General features: G+C 35.1%; 1 protein-coding gene across 7 annotated transcripts in view; it reads right to left on the bottom strand.

The window, feature by feature from the left end:
• The window catches only part of Ppfia2 (protein tyrosine phosphatase, receptor type, f polypeptide (PTPRF), interacting protein (liprin), alpha 2), a 347,260-nt gene that overhangs the window by 74,654 nt on the left and 249,142 nt on the right, over window positions 1-23,464 (bottom strand). For all 7 annotated transcript variants that reach the window (XM_013019213.1, XM_013019222.1, XM_013019241.1 and 4 more), the window contains 5 exons: window positions 11,925-12,146; window positions 5,606-5,752; window positions 4,424-4,558; window positions 624-707; window positions 195-326 (listed from right to left, as the gene is read on the bottom strand). In XM_013019213.1, coding sequence (XP_012874667.1) covers window positions 195-326; window positions 624-707; window positions 4,424-4,558; window positions 5,606-5,752; window positions 11,925-12,146 — 720 coding nt within the window. The remainder of the gene's footprint in view (window positions 1-194; window positions 327-623; window positions 708-4,423; window positions 4,559-5,605; window positions 5,753-11,924; window positions 12,147-23,464) is intronic.

Consider the following 23,464-nt stretch of genomic DNA (forward strand, 5'->3'; position numbering starts at 1 on the left):
TTCACTCAGAATTCCTATTATAATTTTTTTACAGGAATTATTGAGGCACTTCTAAGAATGTGTCAGCCATTTTGACACTGAGGAAGGCGCAGTGTGCTGCTCTGAGCAGTGTGATGGCTCCAGGGGTCTTTGAAACAAGCATGCTCACAATGATGCTGGAAAGCCTCCACGTGCCACTTCCCCAGTCAGCGCACCTTCTCTTCCAGAGCCGCCATTCGTTCCTTCAAGTGCAGCTGTAGGCGTTCGTTGGATTCTGTCAGAAGTCTGTCCACCGTGTCAGACAACCTTTTGTTATGCTCCTCGTTCATTTTCTCTCTTTGCCTGGCCTTACATTCAAGGAAAAAAAAAAAGAAAGCAATTTCAAGACTGTTTAAGCCTCATTTCTTTGTTTCACTAGATTTCAATTAGATTCAGTTTTAAGTATGCTTTGTAGAATTGGGAGAAACTGTTTCAAATTAAAAACGCCCATGACAGATCCTTAAGATTTGAACTATAACCCTTCATCGAGAAAATGTTTCTTTTCTATGAAGTCTGCGCAAACAGGGGGTAGGGAGGCCCCTTCCACTCTACATACTCTCTGCAGTTCTTATAGGGGGTAGGGAGGCCCCTTCGACTCTACATACTCTCTGCAGTTCTTGATTCTTCTCTTCAAGTTGGCCCTCTAGATGTCTCATGCGTTCTTCAATATTTCCATGTCTTTCTTCAGCCTGATAAGAAATATGAGGAATGCACTTAAAATGAAAGATGTGGTTAACTCCTGTCCTCTAAATAAATTGAAATAAAATGTAAAGCAAGCTACTATCAACCGCAAACATAGTTTTCAAAAATAAACTTTGTTTAAACAGGCAGCTGAACAGCATTGCTTGAAATGTGTCAGCTACAAAGGCCTGTTACATCCAAGCATCAGCAAAACATTGGAGTTATTTATGAGCAATGAAATCAGCCAAATGTAACATGCAAACTGTGCATGGTTTGAACACAAACCTGCCATTGTCCAATCTTAAGCTCCTGAAGCACTGAACTGCACAAATGGTCGATTATCAATAAATAAAATAACATAATTTAATAAAGAAAAAGAAAAAAACTTAGATGGATTCTATTTAGCAATAGAAAGTAAAGTCCAGTAGGACTACCTTCCTACGTATGGAGATCATTTCTTGTACTTTAGCTTCCGTAACATATTGATAATCATCAGATGAGGTAGAAGAGGTTGGATCAGACTAACGAGTCAAGGAAAAGGAGAGGGACAAATTGAAAAATCAGAACTAAAGACACTGACACTGAAAAGAACATAGCACAGAATGCTTAAAATAAAAATGTGACAGCAAATTTAATAACTTTAACAGACAGAGTTTCATGTGGAAATAACTACACTGAGAATCTGGTGAACATAATACAGTTGATGGTTATAAATGGAAAACAATGATATGCTCAAATAAAAAGCTGTCAACCTGGCAAATGAGAAGTTAGTGATGGCTGCAAATGAAGGACTACCACAGAACAAACTAAAAGCACCTCAGTTGGAATTATGGGAAACCAAACACCAGAACATGTCTCTGACAGATCATTTAAGCTTTTGTATTTTGGTTTATTTGCTCATTATGTTAATTAAAAATAATGCAAAAATAATGTGTCTTAATATTGAGGAGTGTGCTAACAATGACTCAGATGTAATATATTTGAGAAGGAAAAGGACTACAAACACTAATGTGTATATATCAGAATTAAAGCTAAACTGAAGGGCAAATTTTAATGATGACTTCCCAATTCAAGCAGGATTGAGTTTCCTGAGCAACAGTGGCCAATTTATGAAATGACATCTGGCCTCTCAGAACACATTATATGGGTGATTTGTCTAGCATCTAATTGCCTGTCCTCAAATTTGGGTTTGGTTTGAAATTTTAAATGACAATGATTAAAAGTCCTCAAATTGTCAGGGTGACAATAATGCTGTGAGGACAAGAAACTTTGTGAATCTCCTAAATGACACTGAGGACCACCTCTCTCCCCTCCCCCACCCCAGGTTGTTTGTGCATTAGTTGCCATGGAAACAAAATAATGCCCTAAAGTTTAAAGGTAGCACAGAGCTTTGTGAGTTATTGGCTTGCCTCATGTGAAGGTTAGTTTTATGTCTTGGGGAGGGGTCTGTGAGGTTACCACACGTGCAGAGCATTAACACATGTGACATGGCTGATAGCTGAATTGGATTAGTATGTTAGGCACAAGTCACACATAATGTTACATTTACATTTCAATCGTAACTGACTGTCATATCAATACAACTCTATACCAGGACTATAAGGTTTAACTCCAGAGCACATTATTTCAAAATTGATGTTAGTCTAAAACAATGGAAATTATACCAAATACAGTACTATTTGTAAATATGCCATGCACTAATGGAAGAGAAATAGTCATGTTTCATACACAGTTGTGCTATTTTATGCAATCAATTTCCAATTTATAGTAAACATTTAGCATTTCAAATCTGGTTTGTCAATGCAAATATTTATATTTTGTAAGATTTTTCTTCCTGATACCTTCATTTCCTTAATCATGAAAAGATAACAATTAACCAGTCTCTCTTCCTGGTCCTGTATTTTCCACAAATTTCCAGGTAGAAAACTATGATAATCTTCAAACCCAATAAAAAGTTCTTACAATATAACTTAAAACTTAGGGTTCTGTTAAGCAAGAATGAAACTAGCGAGTCATGATGGTGTTGAAATTTTAGAATTTACAAATGTCTCTATCTTTCCAAAAGTTCATTTTTTTATAGACAGTAAAATCGGGTGAATGATTCAAGATAATCAAGTCATAAATTCATTAACTTCAAAAACCCATGATTTTGAGTCCTTAAAATTTCCATCCCTTCCAGTCTTAACTATTGAAATTATAAGAACACATTGTGAAAATTCATTTCAAATGTAGTAGAATCATGCCACATCTAAATTAAGATGTCATTACTGGTATCTTAGTAGTACTAAAATGAATGAAATGCTTCATTATATTTAATTGTATGTAAACCTGTCAAAGCCAACATTTGGTTTTACCTATAGCCATTAATCAAGAATTCTTTCTTAAAACCTTAAGTGAGCTTTACAACACACACACACACACACACACACACACACACACACACACACACACTTACACACATACACAATGATGATAATGTATTCTTACTAATGAAGGAATCAATTTGAGCATTTTTTTCTAAGCAATACTGGGACCATTTACCTAATAGTATTGATTTATGTTTCTTTTAGTGCTAGTGATATGTGTTGCAGTGATGTGTGTAAATAAAAATATCATAATGGAATAGACAGTTATTTCTTATTTATACTTTGTGTGGGGGTGGTGAGAGAAAGAGAGAACTAAAGCTTTAATTCTCCTTTAGCTTCTTTGTTCAAGACTGGCACTCTACTGCTCAAGCCACACTTCCTCTTCCAGATTTATGCTAGTTGTTTGGAGATAAGAGTCTCTCAGGTTTTTCAGGCTTTTCCACCTAGGCTGACCTAGAATCAGTCTTCAGTTCTCAGAATCCTAAGTAGCATGAACCACCCACCCCAGCCTGGGTTTCACACTTCAATCTGTAGGAAATTTTCAAATAAGCTTAAGTTTTGAGTAAAGGCCCTCATTTTATATTTGTATTAACATGTCAATTTAAAATCAATTCAAAAGCACAAAAATTTGAAATTTTCACAGAGTAGAGATAAAAATGAGGACATTTATTCCAATGAAATATACCCATCGGAACTGATATTATTCCATCGGAAGGTCAGAGATTGGGCTAGTCTTTTATAGTTGGATGGCTGCAAAATTCTAAAATACAGAACTAGTATAGAATTCACTGACCATACTATGATGAATAATTTTGAGTGTTCACTAGAGTATGATTAATTTTATTTTTAAGATAAAACCACAAATATTTATATGTTGACTATTTTAATGACTTTCAACTTACATTTCTAACAAAGACTAACTTCCAACTTCTAACACCTTCTATCCCACTATAGTCTGAGCAGAAATCAGCAATTCATTTATTTCCTATGCTTTTAATAGTAAACAACTATGTGTAGTCTATTAAGTTGCTACATCTCATGTAAATACAGTTAAAAAATCAAACAATATTGTAATGTATCTCCATGAGTATTCTTATGTGCAAATATCACTATGTAGAATTAATGATAAAATGAAATTTCATTTGTCTGGTTAACCTTTGAATAGGCAAAAAATAACATTCCTCTAAGAACCACTCAAGTTAACATAAATAACAAATATGCAATAAGAAAAGAATTATTAAACAATTGATAACTACATAAAATGGTTTAACGTTCATAAAACCTAAAGAAAATACATTTTCTTTCTAATTGAAGTTGTTTCTTCAAGGATATCTAAGCTGACCGTTTTAGTGCAGTACCTTTGTTAGGGCTGCAATTCTCTGAGCCAGTTCAGCTTCTACTTCAGGTAAAGTTTCAGCTTTCCTCATTGTCTGTTGCAACTTTTGCTCAGCTAATTCAAGACGCTCTTGTAATTGTCTGTTCTTTTCTTCCATCTGAAATACAAGTAATATAAGAAACAATGGGTCAGAGTTTAGATTAGTCAATATTAGATTATTACTTTTATAATTCAACTATTTCTATAAGCTTAAAATCAGAATATGAATATACCAAAGTGTAGTAGATGATGTTTTCTCAAAATGTTTTTTGTAAGCTATTTATCAAGTCCACTTAATAAATTTAAGCACTTAAAAAGTTCTTACCATCGGCAACAGTAACTACAAGTAACTATAGTAACTACCAGTAACTACAAACTTGAACAGATAGAGTATAGCTGAGCATTAAGACTTTAGATGTGTCATGATTAATTAAAAAAAAAAAAAGATTGTAAGCCTTAGAATTAGTCTGTAACAGTAGAGGGGATATGCACCCAATAGAGTTCAGATCTCAAAATGGTGTTAGCAGACTTCCTGAAAATGGTTAGATATAAAATATATCAGGCTTTACACATGATTTGAGTCCTGTCTTAATGATTTAATTCCACCATAGTAACACAAAAGCAATCACAGGCAATGACTAAATGATTAGGCTTGGCTATGTTCCATTAAAACTTAATTTACAAAACCAAGAAGCCAACCAGATTTGCCCTATGAGCCACAGTTTGTCTATTCTTACTCAAGAGCCCAGTTGACATAACTTCAAGCATTATCATAGGGATTTATGTGATGTGTGACGTTTTGGAAATATTGTCCCCATAGTGTGCTAAATGTACTAATTAAATCTACTCCTTAGGTGGTGGTTAGAATTAGCTGAAGTAATATATTTAGCCTCTTTACAGTATAATTTCTAGATATATTATAGCAATTATTTTAATTATAATCAAGCCAAATAATCTCTTTATTTTTCTAAAAAGTTAAATTACATAGTAGAAATAACACTTCTTTCATGAGCTCAATTCTACCTTTTAGAGTAGAACAGAGTAGAGTAGACTAGAGAAATCAATCATCTGCCAAGAAACATTCTAGTTTATTTGCTCCATGGTTTGTGAGAATGGTGAGAATGTACACAAAGCCCAGAACGAAACCATGTCAGGGATATCAAACCTGTCGTAAGATGGCTTCCTTATTTGCCAGTTCATTTTCTAGTTTATCATTCATGTCATGGATGGAGGTAGATTCTCTCTGAGCACTGAGGTAACGCTTCTCAAGGGTTGTGATTCTTTCTTCCATGTCTTCCTTCTGTGCCATCGCCTAAAATAAAAATGTAAACCATTATGCATGAACTCCTGGGTTCAGTCTCTAATACTCCAGCACTGAGAAGTGGAACTAGGTGAATAGAGGGCATGAGTGGGGTTGGAAGAGATGGAAGACAATGAGGAAAAGAGTGACTGGTCAAGATGCACTGTACTAACAAACTGACATGTTGAATTGAAACCCCTTGGTACAATTAAAAATAATAATAGAAAGGAAGGAAGGAAAGAGTGAAGGAAGGAAAAAAGGGGGAGGGAAGGATGGAGAAAAGGTTAGGAAGGAAAAATAGAGGGAGGAAAAGAAAGAATATCTAAGCAAATTATTACAGAATTTAATGTGATTTTTAATTTAATTTTTTGTAAGTAAATAGAACAATTATGATTTTCTTAAAATGTATCTTTTCTTTTTATAGAAGGAATGTAAAATTTTGTATGAGTTTTTCTAACTTATTTGCTACAAGTGTTCTCATATCATAGAGTAACTAACTATGGGCTTTCTGCTGTCTAAAAATGCAAGGGAGTGCATTTTGAAGCTGCCTACGATAATTGGTATTTTTTTCTAAAACCAGTTGCAGGCAATTTAGCTCACTATGTAGAAGAACTAAGTACAATGATGGATAGAACTGTAACCTGACAGTGACAGTTCAAAACTACAACGTGGTTTTAAATCAGAAATAACATACATCAGTAATATGATCTTTACACACACACATAAAGAATAACAGTTTTAAAATGGAAGGTTGAGACTGAGGTTAAACTTTAGTGAAAGACTACTAGCCTATCATGCATGAGGACCTGGGTTGGCTCTTTAGCGTAAGGTATTAATAATAAAATAATTTTTGAAAAAGAAGTAAAATGTGTATGTCCTAGTCTTTCTAGAAGACTAGACTATTTGAGCTCTCCATAGAATCTGTTATACCTGTTAATTCATTTGCAACTACTTACTGTCAGCTTCATCTTCATGCTGAGTTCTGGGAATAATATGTCAATTTTTCCCTGAAGAGAAAGTTTTGAACTTTGACTGCACGTGTATATACAATCTATCTATCTATCTACACATATGTATATACATATATGTGTATACATATATAAATTCTAACATCAATAGATTCAGGAAAAGATATAAAATTACCTCTGTTATCAAGGGTCAAGTCAGTCTTTTTATATTAATAAGTTTTTTTTAATTGTGAAAATACCGTACAGAGGGGTTAGAATTACATGAGAAAAGTAATGAGTACATTTCTTATCAAGCATTGCTGCCTCCTCCTTTGTTTCCCCTTATTATCCCTGCCCTCCCATCTCCCCCACTCTCCCCGCCAAAGTTGTAAAGTTCGTTTTTTGATATAAAGTCTTGTACATCTCATTGTTACAATGGGTCCACCTGTATCCCTATTTAAACAATTGGTTTTTCCTTTCCCCTCCACAAATTATACCAACATCAAATATAGTGCAAACAGGTTATACCGTGGGGGAGGGACATATAAAGCAACAAAGAAATCATCTTATAAATCAAGTCAGTCTTAGTATAATTTTCCACACTCTTGCATTTTTATGTTTGTTGTTGTTGCTGGAATATTAACACACATCACATAACATTGTTATGAGTAAGATGATATAATAACATGAGTACTTTGTAAATGGCCTCATATAGATTCTTGACAAATAACTTCTCTTTATTAGTGATTATCATGTCCATGTTCTTCTGTGCCATGAGCTACATATAGAGGTCATTATACAGAAACTTGGATTGCATATTTGATTCAGTGATTCATGTGGTGATTCAATTTTTAACTGTAGGCTGTGTTTCCAAAAATAAAATATGAATTTAAAATTTAGAGGACTACTTCTCCCTCTATGTCATGTAGAGATTCTGAAACAGAGTTTTATCTAGCTCCTAAAAACTTCAACCTTAAAAATGACCCAAATAAAAAATAAAAACAGCAAAAAGATTCAATAACTTCTAAACCTCAAGTTTATATACACATGAGTTTTGTTATATTATAGATATATAAATATACATACATACATACACAAATATATATAACTCTACAGTAATATATCTAGTAATATTTTAAAAATTATAAATATGTTGCAAATACTAAAACAAATATGAGCTTTATTAATACTCATTTGATTACTTAGCAAACTTTTGAAGATCTTTTAATAGGAAATTTGGGAGACAAGCTGGCTTTGTTAAAAAACCCCACAAATATCATTAAGTCCTTCACTGAAAAACTTTTCATAGCTGTTTATTCAGTGTGATATTATTATCTATACATGATTAGTGAATATGTATTTTCTAATCCAGTTTATCTACTTTTACAACCAAAGTCAATGAAGTACAGCTAAGATAAAATTTAAAATAAATTTTGTGGAGATTTCTTTCTTGATAAAGGGAAGTTACAAAATAGGTTTAGAAACCATTAATGGAACATAATCATTTAATTCATTGAATATATAAAAAATGTTAGAAGTGAACTGTAATAAAATGAAATTCACCTGTGAAAGAAACTCCCTAAAAGCTGTTGAATAATAAGGCTGATGTCTGGGGAAAGCTACAGCGAGTAAAGAGAGTGAATTTCATTAAAATATGGAAATATGAAATACCAAGGGGAAACCACATTGAACAATTAGCATATACTTAAAAATGAATAGTAGGAATGTCAGACAGGTTCTTTCCTGGATGTGGAAAGGCCAAGGATGAACAGGAAGAGTGAAGAATGGTGAATATGGCAAGAACATTTCATGTCCATGTGTAAAAATGGACCAATGAAATTCACTGAAAATGGCTTGGGAAGAAAATGGAGTGATCAAGATAGTGCATCTGTTCAGGATCTATTGGGACATGTCAGTGTGAAGCTCCTTTGTAGAACTAATTGATACTGATATTAATTGTGGAGAACAAAACTAATGATCAAAACTTCAGCCTACCCCATTCTCCCCCAAAATGGTGTGTTTAGATTTCCCTCCGGGCTGGGAAGGTGGCTCAGTGGTAGAGTGCTTGCCTTGCATGCATGAGGCCCTGGGTTCGATTCTACAGCACCACATAAGCAGAAAAGCCGGAAGTGGTGCCGCGGCTCAAGTGGTAGAGTGCTAGCATTGAGCTGAAGAGCTGAAGGACAGCGCCCAGGCCCAGAGTTCAGGCCCCAAGACTGACCAAGAAAAAAAAGATTGTCTTCAAATGGAAAGCCAAATATATTTCAATTTTAATTTGATGTTTGTTTATTTCTATCTTCCTAAGATAATATAGAAATTATGGTGCTTATATTTTTTAAAGGATTACTCATTAGAATTGATTGCTCATAAAAAGTATCTGGCACCAGAAGTTTGACATTTTTAAACTTGGTCTTTTAACATCTTCATCTAGAGACTATTAATATCAAGAATATATCTTTAAATGGGAAATAATAAAGAGGGAGATGTGTATATTGGCCCCTACCTGCAAATGACACTACATGAAAGTACAGATAAGAATTTGCTTAAAATGAAAGGAAAAGAACCAAATTTCTAGAGTCAAGGGAATGAAGAAATATAGAATGAGTAAAAGTTCAAAATTTGAACTAGGGATCAAAAAGACCCAAATCTTAGTTATCCTTTTTTTTTTTTTTTTTTTGGGTCCGGTCGTGGGGCCTGAACTCTGGGCCTGGGCGCTGTCCCTCAGCTCTTCAGCTCAAGGCGAGTGTTCTACCACTTGAGCCACAGCGCCACTTCCGGCTTTTTTTTCTTTTTGCTTATGTGGTACTGAGGAATAGAACCTAGGGCCTCAGGCATGCAAGGCAAGCGCTCTACCACTGAGCCACCTTCCCAGCCCTTAGTTATCCTTAATAGTATTACAAAGAGAATTAAATTTCCTCAAATGGATATATTATCCAAGTGAAGAGGAAAGGTATACATGTGATCAATCAATTAATCTGAAGTTATGTCATTATCTGAACTGTGGTGAGCCAACCCTTTCATAGGTTATATATCTTTTTTTCTATGATGTAGGCATATTCTAAATTCAGTCATATATCCTGATGTTTACTGATTATCAAAATCTGTAGGTGTTCTTTCTTTTAACAAAGATTTTTAAGTACCTATTGTGTACTCAAGAGAACAAGGAACAAAACAACCACTGACTCATACAACGTTTTTTTTTTTTTTTTGGGTCCAGTCATGGGGCCTGAACTCTGGACCTGGGCGCTGTCCCTCAGCTCTTCAGCTCAAGGCTAGCACTCTACCACTTGAGCCACAGTGCCACTTCCGGCTTTTTTCTTTTTGCTTATGTGGTGCTGAGGAATCAAACCCAGGGCCTCAGGCATGCAAGGCAAGCGCTCTGCCACTGAGCCACCTTCCCAGCCCCTCGTACAACTTTTTGTACAGGTGTTTTGTATAATTTTTTAAATAAATGGGGAATAATATATAATATGCACTTACTATATATATTACTGGTCTCTGACACATACTCTCTCTGTTTCTCTTTTCTCTATATATACATATACACATATACATATATGTGTGTGTGTGTGTATATATATATATATATATATATATATATATATATCCCCTGAATATATATTCAGGGAACAGTAAGTGCTGTGCAGAAAGTGAAAAAAGAGAGAGAACGTATATATATAAATAGCAAAGTCAAAGAACATTTCTTTGAGAAGACATTTGAGCAAAAGGCAAAAATATAAAAAGAACTACAACAAAATAGGTCCTGCTTGCTAAAAAAGTGACATTAAATGAACAGTGCCTAAGATGTGAGATTAGGAGATTGCCTCTGTACATTCAAGAGAGGGGTAGAAGGACTAGGTATGTGTTTAGGCCACTTCAAGAGCCACGAAAGAATTAAGGTAAGCCTATTCACAGGCAAGAACTCAGGCTGTTCTCTTGAGTAGAGCCTGAATTCAGACCCAAACCTGTCTGGAGACCATTTTAATACGGGAGTGGGAGCTCTTGGTTGTACAGAGTAATGATAAACCTGGAATTTTGTGAGCATAATTAATGGTCATATATTTTTAGCTTGCAGATAATAGGATTTACTTTTGAACTAATACAGTGCAGAAATGATAGCAGTTTCAAGGGCAGCTCCAATTCTTTCAGCCTCAGCAGCAAGAGTAACAGATGTGTCATCTATTGGGGGATTAGGTTTATTGGTGGAACATCAAGGGAACAATCGCAAAGACACTCTTTTTGGCATATCTCTCAGAGATATGAAAATGGTAAGAACAAGCTAGACATGTAAATTGGGGGGTCATAAGTCCATGGGTGGGTATGAAACCATGATAATCTTTTAAGGAAAGTAAACATGCCACCATTAAAAGGGAAGTAGCCCGGTAAAGGTTCCTGAGATGAGGGTATCTAGAAACTATGGAGGAAATGTAGGAGTATAACATATTCTTAATTTAGTGAAAATGTGTTCCAGTGAAGAGTGGAAAGTACATCATATGCTCAGAAGGACTGAGAAGTGAGTCCTTCATTCAGTAGAATAGCAAGAATGGGTACAAAGTATTGGACAGACAGAACAGAGACAACTGCATTGGTTAGTGACACACCAATCACATAAAAAGGTGAATATCTGATTTATAAGAATATGTGAAAGTGGAAAAAGTGAAAAGTCATGACCAAGTTTCCATCGATAAGACTTTCACCTTAGCAAGTATGATGATTTGGTAATATTCCAAATAAAACCTCTTTGTATCTTTTGTAGGTGATTTTAAAATACTCCCCTTTTCAATAGATGAGCCTACCAAAAACTGAAAAAAAGATTTTGTAATACATATGTATATCCCATTTGCACATAAACATTCACATTCATACAAACTAAAAAAGGAGAGCATTTGATGTCTCGGTATTCCTGTATGCTGAGATTATGAAAAACTCACGATTCATACCCATATGAATGGTTTAAAATTAAAAGTCTGAACTTTATGAACTTCATTAGAAGCCTCAGAAAGCCTTTATTATGTCTAAGCCTTGATGCCCAAATTTTCTTCCCATGCATATTTAAAGGTTTGATAATGGCAACTTTTTATTTTGCCTTGCCACAGAAGTACATAACTAATATAATGCATTCTCAATTATGGTCTTAGGAGAAGTGAAGACTACATAGCATTAAGGGAAATTATGGAAAGAGCTTCTCAGAGGCAGCATTCAGGATGCAAAGATGCCTAGTGTTCTGAACCACTTACCTCTCGAATGTCCCTTTGATATTTAGTGTTCATCTCTTCGGTTTTAATGAGATCCTTTCGTGCTGTCTCTGCTTCCTGTTCTGCTTCTCCCACTCGCGAAGCCAGGGCTGCCAAGCGTTCTTTCATCTGGGCCATTTCATAGTTTTGCTTCTCAAGCAACTCCTGTAGTTCCACTATCTGACTAGTTTCATCCGTGGAGTCGATGGAGCCATTGGACAGACGCTGGGGAAATGGACAAAGAAGTGGCACTTAGGGATTTCTTTACTCTTTATTTAAAATGCGGGAATTGTAAAAAAAAATCAAACTGGAATAGCTTTCACATTGAGAAATAGAAACTTCAGAAAAGAACTAGTTTGGGATAAAAAACTAAACTTCTAAAGGAAACTTAGTGGGCCTTAACATATGAATGAAAGTCAACGAGTGTGAAATAGATTAACAGATATACTCATGCGTCCATACATTGAATTCAAATCCCTTTGTACAACTACTTAAAAATAATACAAAAAAATTTTAAAATCAGATTAACAGATACATCTGAACTGAAAGCTTATATATACATGAGAACTATACATAAAAGAGTTGTACATATAACAGCAAAATAACTCATGGGTATAATCATTAGATAAGTAGCAGCTATTATTTTATCAAGTCTATATTTAGTTTATTTAAAAGACTATATATTAATTAAATGATATATATTATATATAATAAAGTGAGGATATTATTAATGGGAAAAACCAGAAATAGTGTAATATTTTTCAGTTTTACTTAAAATTCACTGTAAATTTGCAGGCTTTATGCTAAATAAAATATATGAAAGTGTACATATTTTTAAAGAGAGGCTATTACTATAGTGAATCTGACACAACTGGAAGAAATGTATAGTACAAAATGTCTTTTTTTTTTTTTTTGCTTATGTGGTGCTGAGGAATCGAACCCAGGGCCTCATACATGCAAGGCAAGCGTTCCACCACTGAGCCAACTTCCTAGCCCAGTACAAAATGTCTTGAATTAGATATTGCAGCAATGTAAACAGTACCTGCACATGCAACCTGTAGGAAGGAATCTGAAAGAGGATATGTATTTTGAAATAATTTGAAAGAGCTGCCTAAAAAAAACAGCCATATCTTCAGAAATAAATAAGTCAAATACCTCAAAAGCAAGGAAACAACCCAGTAACAAGAAAAGTCAATAGCCTGAACACTATATTACAAAATCAAAAAGCACCTCAAAAGACATTTCATAAAAGACAATATACAAATAGTCAGTACATGTCTTTAAAAAGTCTCTACATTGCAAACCATCAAGGAAATGGAACTTAAAATCACAATGAGGTATTGCCTCATACTTGTTAGAATGGTTATTGTCAAAAAAGGGTAAGGCACCGTGGCAAATGCCTGTGATCCTGACATTTGGTCGGTTGAGACATGGTGATCACACATTTGAGGCTAGCCTAGATTATGCAGCAAGTCCTGGTGTCAAAAAACAAAAACTAAAACAAAAGCAACAAAACCAAACAGAAAGGTGTGGCAAGAATGTGGAGAAATTGAGGTCCTGTATATTGGGATTGGGAATGTGAATTAATGCATTCATGAAAATCAGTAAAGAGTTTCCTCAGATAAATTGCAAATTGAGCCAATAATCTCACTTCTGGGTATCGAACTACAGAATCAAAATTGACATTTTAAAGAAGTATCTTCCCTCCCATGCTCAGGGCAGAATTATTCATCATAGCCAGTATAGCAAATCAACTTAAGTGGTCATTGACTATTGAATGCAAGAACAAAATGAGGTGCATGTACAAATAGGATACTATTTAGCCTTTAAATAGAAAGAAAGTCTCACTTTTAACAGCATAGGGGAATGTGGAGGACATTATGCTAAGTGAACTGAGCATGTTACAGAGAAACAAATGTCATATGGTCTCACTTAGAGAATCTAAGAAAAAAAAAGCAAACCTAAGCTCATAGGATTGGGGAGAACAGGGTACAACCAAAGACAGGGGGCAGGATGTGGTGATGAGAACAGGGGAAGTCTAACTAAAGGGCACAAGTTTCCATTTGGACAGAGGAACAGATTTCAGTGATCAAGTGTACAGACAGATGACTACTAGTTAGTAATGTATCACATATGTCAAATTGCTAGCAGAGTTGTTAACTATTCTCACTACAAAAATAAGTAGGTTAAGAGCCAGATTTGCCAATTTGCCTGAAAGTAGATACAATGATGGCCAACTCAATAATAATAATTAAAAACTACTGCTTAGTATGGTTGCACCAGAGAAGTTGTGGACAGAGTATCATTTAGAGGAAAATTCTAATATTCAATGGAACATCTAGAAGCAGGAAAGGATAGAAAAAGGCAAAGAAAGTACAACTGGTTCTGCTATAAAGCTTACTTCACAGCATGAACTTGTTCTAACTCCATAGCTATATAAAGAAAGAAGTTGAACACAATGTAAAGTTGAACTTAATGTGTGATTTTGTTCCTGAGAACCATTAGCTAAAGAGCAGGAGTTCAGAAACAAATCAAGTCAATGAGGAATACATAAAAAGCACACATGCACCTTCTTCTATTATTTAACACTCAGAGACCTCAGTCCCCTGCAGATGTTGCTAATTTACCCCTCTACATCTACCTTTAACTTTCTGTCTGATCAGAGCAGCCTCTTCTTGTCCTACTCACAACAAGGGAAAACCTTTACTCTTTGTGGAATCTACGTCTTCAAATAAACTTCAGGCCTTTTCAAAGTAAGCATCTAATGCTTCTATCCAAATTATGAAACATTGAACATGTACAAATATTTTTAATGTATTTTCTATATGAAAATATATCACTGTCTCTCATATAAATGTAAACCCTGTATCTCATTAGCTATACGGTAATTTGCTCATTGTTTTCAAATTGATATATGAAGTTGTGTGCATTAATCATATACAATAGAATCTATTAGGTTGTATGTCGAATCTAAAATGACTAATGCCACAAAAAAGAGGGTAAGATATTAGTTGCTGTCCTTGTGTCATTACTGGGAGGGGGAGTGATTTTGTATATTTCATGGATTTTAGGAAGGCAAATATAACATGGAGTAGCATTGACTGTAAAAGAATAAGTAGAACAGAAAGCATTTTAGAGGCAGAAAGAAAGACAAAACCAAATGCTTAAAAACCGGCAATCCTAGCCACTCGGGAGGCTGTGGTCTGAAAATTGAGGTTTCAAGTTAACCAGGACAGGAACATCTGCCAACCAGAATAGAAAGACTCTTATTTCTAATTAATCAGCCAAAAGCCAGAAATAGAGGTGTGGCTCAAGTGGTAGGATGTCAGCTTGAATGACAAAACTAAGGGACAGAGCCCAGGCCCCGAGTTCAAGCCCTACTACTGGCACAAGATATAAAAAAAGGAAAACAAAGATAAAATACAGAGAAGGGAAAATAGGCAGGTGGCAAGAACTGCTGCAAGTTTAGTTAGCTTAATATATTGAGAACAGGTGGGCAAATGTAAAGAAAGTGGCCGAGAAAGGGTGAGGGTTGATTTGCCATTTTGTGCATGGGAAGGAGAATATTGTTTATTCCTCTGCAAGATGTAGGAGTTTCTATTAAATATGAAACAGTCTTACTTAATTATAGTGTATAAATATTAAATATATAATATACATTATAAATATAGTAATATAAATATAGTACTATATTATAAATGTGTATAATAAATATGTATAATGTAAATATGTAAAATATATAATGTTATAAAAATACTTGGATTATGACAAAATGCCATAAAATTGTATTCCAGGTATTGACAATTTGGCAACTGTTTCTAATCTTCTTCACAAATTTACTTCTAAATTGTTGACTTGTGAGTCAAACTGGTTCTCCTTGGTCAATGTGGATATATAGATAGTATTTAAGAGTTCACTGTTCCTTTCTTCTAAGACCAGCTCCACATCAACAGCAAGCAGCAGTCCCAACAGCAAGGAAACAGACTGGGAAGAGTCAAGTGGCAAAAGCCATGGCAGCCTTCATTCTATGTTTGAGATACCCCCCTACCCCTTTGTGAGATAGACCTCAACATCTGTGTTATAGCAGAACTCTTTCCTATCAGGTGGTCAGCAAGTTCATCAAAGGATGATGGCTGTAAATCAATTTGTCTTAGGAGAAATTATTAACAGTCCCAACAGGGACTCATTTTGAATAATATTTATTCATTATATTATGTGGTTAAATTAAAAATTACTTCTGATACAATAGGAGACATTTTCTATTTTCTTCACAGAGAAACAAGTATTATTTGTTAAGGGATTTTTTTCAGTTAGCATAAACAATCTACCATCTTCTGCAGTAATGTGAATAAAGCACCAAACCATTATGCTTAGAGAAAGAAGCTAGACACAGAAGAGTACACACAGGTGGCTAATTTGCATATACAAGATTTAGAAAAGACAGTTCTCGTCAATCATGCTAGGGCAGCAGATTAATGATTGCAGGACCTGGCTAGTAAATGTCACAAGGGAACAGCCATATCACTGATGGAATTTTTTCTGTTTTGACTGGAGTGATGCTTACATACAGATACAAATATATCCAAGTCATAGAATTGTATACTTACATTTATTTACAAATCATACAATAATAAAGTTATTTTTAAAATACCCCAATCACTAAAATGGTCTTTGAAAGAAATATTTTGTACTGATTGAAAACTTACATTCAGAATTATACATATATTCATATATATATATGTATATATATGGAGAGAGAGACTTGGAGAAACTGAGACTTATGTAGTTGTAGAGTGCTCATACAAAACTTTAATATTCCATTTAGTTCATCTACGTTTTACCAAACTGTTTCAAATCAAAATATAAATTGACAGGTTAACATTGTATATTCTGTATGATAGTAACAAGGGCCAAACATTGGTGTATGTACCAAGAATTAACATATATACCACTATGTCTATTGATGTGCATTATATATGTGTGTATATATAACGAATATATGACAAGTCTATGATGTATGTATATATACATGCATCCTGTATATACACAGAATATATATACATATGTGATATGTATACTGTATATATGTATACCTCATGTGTATTGTATAAATATGCATAATGCATTGATGTCCTATATCTATATACAATTATCAAATATTTGCTGTGTACAAGTGAATAATGTCAGTTTTCTCTTTAGTACATAATTATGGCAGTTTTGTTTTCGGCAGTCCATTCAAATTTTGTTTATTATTGTATACTTTTCATGGGCTCAAATTTCTGCAGAAAATTTTAAATTAAATATAAACTCATCAGACAACTAAAATGGGAAGAAATGGGAAGGATAAAAAAGGAGGAGGCAATAATGCTTGATAAGAAATGTACTCATTACCTTACCCATGTAATTGTAACCCCTCTGTACAGTATTTTCACAATAAAAATTATTAAAAAATAAAATGAAATAAAAATATGTACAATGTTAACCTCTTCAATTCTTTAAGCAGAAGACTGAACTACACAGTCTACTACTTGGAAATTTGAGACTAGCCATTGGGATATTTTCAATATGAATTTTCTTTTTCTCTGAAATGTTTATGAAGCTTGTGTTTTAAATACCTGGTGCACCAGGTGCCAGTGGCGCATGCTTGTAATCCTAGTTTCTCAGGAGGCTGAGATCTGAGGATCATGGTTCAAAGCCAGTCCAGGCAGGAAAGTCCATGAAACTCTTATCACCAATAAACCACCAGAAAACCGGAAGTGGTGCTGTGGCGGGACAGCATGCAGGCCAAGAGTTCAAGCTCCAGGATGAATTACCCCTCCCCCCCAAAGAAAAACACCTGGTGCATAACTATGGAGTTATCACAATGTACCTCCTTGTACTGACAATGTATACTTTCAAAAATTGCCGAACAAAATAAGAACAAACTGTTTTCTTGGTTCTATAGGAAATGAATTCCAGGCCTAGTCCATTCTAAGCAAGCACTCTACCCTGAGCTACAGCCTTAAAATCTGAATTCTCCCACCTATTCAAATCACTTTAATTATATTTTAAGGAAAACTGAAAGCAATTACATCATAGGGGAAGCTGAATATATGTTTGTAGACTATTCAGGTAAATAGTAGAATGGCTATTGATTACATTTTGTAAAAATGATTATCTCAATTCTGTTCCTTACTATGTTGACATACCTTAAAAAGAAATTGTAAATCAGGACAAAGTCAAAGTTTAATTGCCAAGTATAGAAAAGGCATCATTGAGGGGGTTAGTGGAAGGGCTTACAGTGTTTGAGTTCGTGGGAACATCCGTTGTCAAAGGGCTTTAAGGACTTGAGAGAGAGCAATTTTATAAAGAATAGTTTCTCAGTTGTTACTTAATCAAAGCAAATGCTCAGTTAAGTTATTTGAATGAAGAACTGGTCTTTTGTGCTTAAGTTTGTAGAGTTGCTAGATAAGTTAAGTAATATCAGCCCCAAGAAAATACAATTAGATTTAATGTTGTTTTGTATCATTTGGGCTCACTTGTACTTTAACTCAAGAATGAAAGTATCTGTCAATGAAAGAAGTAGCATTGTCCCCCCTTTCCAGGGGTCGGATCACATTCTTGCTCTCAGGCATGGCAGGTAAGTACTGTGCCACTGGCTATTCCCCTGCACTAAAATTAGCTCCTATGGAGAGATTAACAACATATTTTCCTTTATAATGTCTCCCAGTAAGTTTGTAGAAGAGAATTCTAAATCGGTAGAATGTATCTACCAGCTACAGTGATAGGAATCACAATTACTGATAAAACTTGAATACTATTACCACTAAAATATAGATTGTAGAGATGCTATTCAGGTTGTATAAAGTTATATACACACATGTATATATTATATATGCATATATGGAGTATATATACAAACATGGATTATATAGGCATATATACATATATGTGCATGGATAGATAGATAGATAGATAGATAGATATAAAAAGTTAAGTATGTCATCTGAACCATTGCATATTTTGGATTTTCAAGTGCACATGCTGAAATTCTGGGTCACAGCCTATGGCACTCTTCAGAGGCAGAAGGTGGGGCCTACATAAAGGAAGTTAGACCACTGAGTGTGGATCCTTGAGGGTGATAGTGGGATTCTGATCCCTTCCCTCCCCTCCTCTCCCCTTCTCCCCTTTCTTTTCCCCTTCCCTTCTCTCTCCTCTCCTTCTAAAGGCCTGAGGCAAAAAGGGAAGCAATCACCGACTAAAACCTGTAAAACTGTGAGTCAAAATAAACTTTTCCTCCTTAAAGCTGTTTATCTCAGGGGTTCTGTCAGAACAACAGAAAGGTGACTAAGAGACTCAAATTATTCAAGGTTGTCTTAAAGTCTTAAAGGAAGAGAAAATAAAACCTTCCTTATCTCCTTAATTGCATAGATAGTTCAAGAGCAAGCCAGCTCTTAAAAGTGGTTAGGAAGATTTCTGGATGCCATATCAATATTTTAAAAATCAGTAGCATCTTTCTATAGCAGTGTTAGTTTATTGTAAAAAAAAAACTAAAAATGAGATGCTATCTCCTGTCACAATAACAGCCAACTAATAGTACCAATAAGTGAATCTACTAAGCTGAAAGATGTTATGAGAAAAAATTAAGCAATATTATTTAAAATATGAAAAATGGAGATAGCCAGGCGCCGGTGGCTCACACCTGTAATCCTAGCTACGTAGGAGGCTGAGATATGAGGATCGTGGTTCAAAGCCAGCCCAGACAGAGAAGTAACTGGAAGTGGCGCTGTGGCTCAAGTGGTAGAGTGCCGGCTTTGAGCTGAAGAGCTGAGGGACAGTGCCTAGGCCCAGAGTTCAAGCCCCACACTGACAAAAAAAAAAAAAAAAATAAGGAGACCTAAGCCATTTATATAGAGTGTATAATAGAGATAACTATTCTCAGAAAAATTCACTAACTAAAAAGAAAATCTAATTGAAATTGGAATAGGGCTTAGAAAGGGAATTTGAAAGGTGATATAATTATCTGTAATAATTGTGAGGCTTTAGGTGAGAAAAGGACCACGCAGAGAAGAATAAAAAGATTGACAGGAAAGTTTATTGGGGTACGTTCCCGGACAAACTCCTTGGTAGGGATCAGAGAGGTCGCACTGAGTGCAGTTGCAGCAGAGCTTTTATAGGTGAGGTAAAAGCAGAACTTGTGGTGAGTGGGGACGTGTGGCATGTAGTAGCTTGTTTTGCCAGTTTGAGCTGTCTTAGGACAGAGGAATGGTTGACTCAGATGGTGTTTTTGATAGGGACCTAGGACGGACAGCAGTCTGTATTTTCCCAGTGGTCTCACATTCCCCCCTCCCCCCTCCCCGTTGCCTACTTCCTACAGTGGCCTGACAATAATTATGATCTACAAATATATAATATTAAAAGGGAGGTTTCAAGAACTATTCTAGAAACCTGAACATCACCAGAAATGCTTTTATAACAAGTGAAGTTTTTAGGGAGAGGTGCTATTGTGAGTTAAATGTGAAATATCCCTGACAGGTTCATGTATTGTACACTTGGTCCCAACGTGGCACTATTTCAAAGGTTGTAGAAACTTAAAGGTAGAGACTAGCAAGAGGAAACAGATTTTGTCCTGAGTTCTAGAACTCTGGGCCTGGGCGCTGTCCCTGAGCTCTTCAGCTCAAGATGAGCACTCTACCACTTGAGACACAGCGCCACTTCCGGTTTTCCTGGTTTATTGGAGATAAGAGTTTCGCGGACTTTCCTGCCTGGGCTGGCTTTGAACCACGATCCTCAGATCTCAGCCTCCTGAGTAGCTGGGATTACAGGCATGGATTACAGCCGTGAACCACCATCGCCCGGCTTGTCTTGAGTTCTTTCCAGGAAGGACTTCTACTTCCTTCTCCACAATATCCTTACCACTGTCATGGAAGAAATCCTTTGAAACCATGAGCCAAATAAATACTTCTTCTTTTAGAAGGTTTCATTCAGGTGTTTTGTCAAAACCAAAGTAGTAAAAAGCTTTACCTGTTGCTCAGTGGAATAAGTTTATATAAGAACGAAAAGTAGCTAATTTAGGACAGTGGGAAGGTACTCCTTTAAAGGGGCTTTGCTGTAAAGAGAAGCAAACAATAGAACAAAAGCAGATGGTGGATAGGAGGTCAATAGATGATTTTTAAAAGTAAAAGCAACATTTAAGTTGTAAGAGCTGAGTAGACAAACTGAAAAAAAAACCTGGTGAGAAAGATGAGAGAGAGAGAGACAGAGCACTAAAATTACTGGAAAAAATAATATTTCCAAATGATTGCTGGAGTCATTCACGCAGCTCTCACAAAACTTTGTTTGTTTTTAGATTTATTAACAATATTAAAAAATTCTCAGGTCAAATAAGCTCTTTTGTCCTCTTGGATAACGTGTGGGCTGAAGATTTGCTTAGAGTGCATTCCCTTTATTTATTTCTTTTTATTCCATGGCATCAGGTAGTTTCCATGCTGTCTTTTTCAATCATAATTCATTTCTAATCTTTATATTCATCTATTAGCTATAGTCCAACTCTTCATGTTCACTTTGATCCAGTATTTTTTGTTCTAGAAAATCACAAGTGTGCAGTAAGTAATTTATAAACTTTAAGAAAACTATAATAATCTTTACACTGGTTGTTTAATTCTATTTGTTTTTCATCCACTTTGTTAATGATGTTTCCCAAACAGGTTAGAAGAATGATTTATGAAAGTACTCCAGTAGAAGGGTAAATATGATCAGAACATGTTATAGGGATGTATGAAAACTTTACAATTGCACAATTAATATGCACTAATAAAAAGTAAAAAAACACCTTTTGCATTTTCCCATTTTTACTGCTTTTGTAACTGACTGTTTACAAGATCTAATTTATTAGCTTTGTAATTATTGTGAACAACCCAGTTAAAAAAAACACAAAATAAGTAATGATTCAAAGATTACCCTGTAGATTATACATCGTAGAGTGAACTATTTCTACACATGAACAGCATCTACAGAAATATCCACAATGGCGTTTTGCATTTGGAGTTTTAAATATTGAAAAATGAAAAAGGAATACATGAAGAATTTCTTAGCACACCTTTCCAAGTCCTATATTTCTAGGCCTTCCCTTTTCAAGTTTACAAATTCACATATCCCTTCTCCTGTTTCCTTTTATTGCCTGAAAACTCAGTTGAATAATAAAGAGGGAAACATACGTTTTGAGTTTGAATAGTAGACGGTAGAGTCAGCAAGCCGGGCAAGTAAGAGGCCCAGAGTTGAAGCCCCAGTACTGCCAAGCAAACACTCTAGTAAAAAAAATAATAGTAGGCATAATTATGAAAGAATAAAAACCAACACAGTAACACATTTCCTGGTGTGAAGGAATGTATGCTCAGGATCATCTGAAGGTAAAATGATTTACCCCAGACAAACAATCATTTCAAATCAATTTCATCATGTGTAAAACTGTAAATAACTTGTCTACTTACTTATAGAAATGTAATACAAATTGTTTTTAAATATGATTTAATTAAAATGTTTCCTTGTTTCAAAGGTTGTTACAGCTTTCAATTGCACGAACAGTACAGGTGGACTCCCTTATCAGAATCTATAAATCTGAAAAGATCTGGCACTTGTGGCTGTTTGGTCTTGTCTCCTGGAGTTCCCTCCTTTGGCCACTAGGCAGCTTCCTTCCGTAAAATAGAGAGAAGTTCCTTCCCACCCACAGAATTGTTTGCACCTAGTGATTATGAATCTTCCAATATTTCAAGGAGTCATATGGCTCCTTTTCCCTTTTCCTTTGGACTCTAATACCATCTAATATTCCCTTTAAGCACTAACACCTTTGTGAGATAATGTTAGTGATTGTGTTAGAAATGTACTCATTACCTTGCTCACGTAATTGTAACTCCTCTGTATGGTATTTTCACAATTAAAAAAAACCTTATTAATTAAAAAAAAGAACAAGTCCAATGTATTTAAGCCTGCCCTTTCTCAGATATTGAATTAAGTTCCTCCCCCTTCTCTATCATCTTGGTGGCACCATGTTAGTGATTATGCTGTAACATGATGTCATATGTGCTTACTTGGAAAATTTATCAGAGGGGCCATACTTTCTGAATTTCTACCACTATTGACTATCATACTGATCCATATACCTCAGTAAATATTTGTAACAACAAAATAAAATTGGAAGCACAAAATACATGGTTTATGAACATTCAGAGAGCAACACATTTATTTTGAGAAAATTACCAGTATGTTTTCTCTTTGAAAGGGGCATGGAAAATGCTATTGCACCCATTTCTGTACATGGTAAAATTTAGTGTCCTGAAAATGTTCATGATCATGAGAATGCAGAATAGGTTCCTAAAATAATTAATTAGATTTAATGTCATGCAGAAACATTTAAATTTCTTTCAGTTAAGGTTACTTTTTCTTTTCTGTTTCAAAAGTGTTAATAAGGAAGTGGCGCTGTAGCTCAAGTGGTAGAGCGCTCGCCTTGAGCTGAAGAGCTGAAGGACAGCGCCCAGGCCCAGAGTTCAAGCCCCATGACCGACAAA

Source organism: Dipodomys ordii, unplaced genomic scaffold, assembly GCF_000151885.1.
Source record: "Dipodomys ordii isolate 6190 unplaced genomic scaffold, Dord_2.0 Scaffold3, whole genome shotgun sequence".
Lineage (NCBI taxonomy): Eukaryota > Metazoa > Chordata > Mammalia > Rodentia > Heteromyidae > Dipodomys > Dipodomys ordii.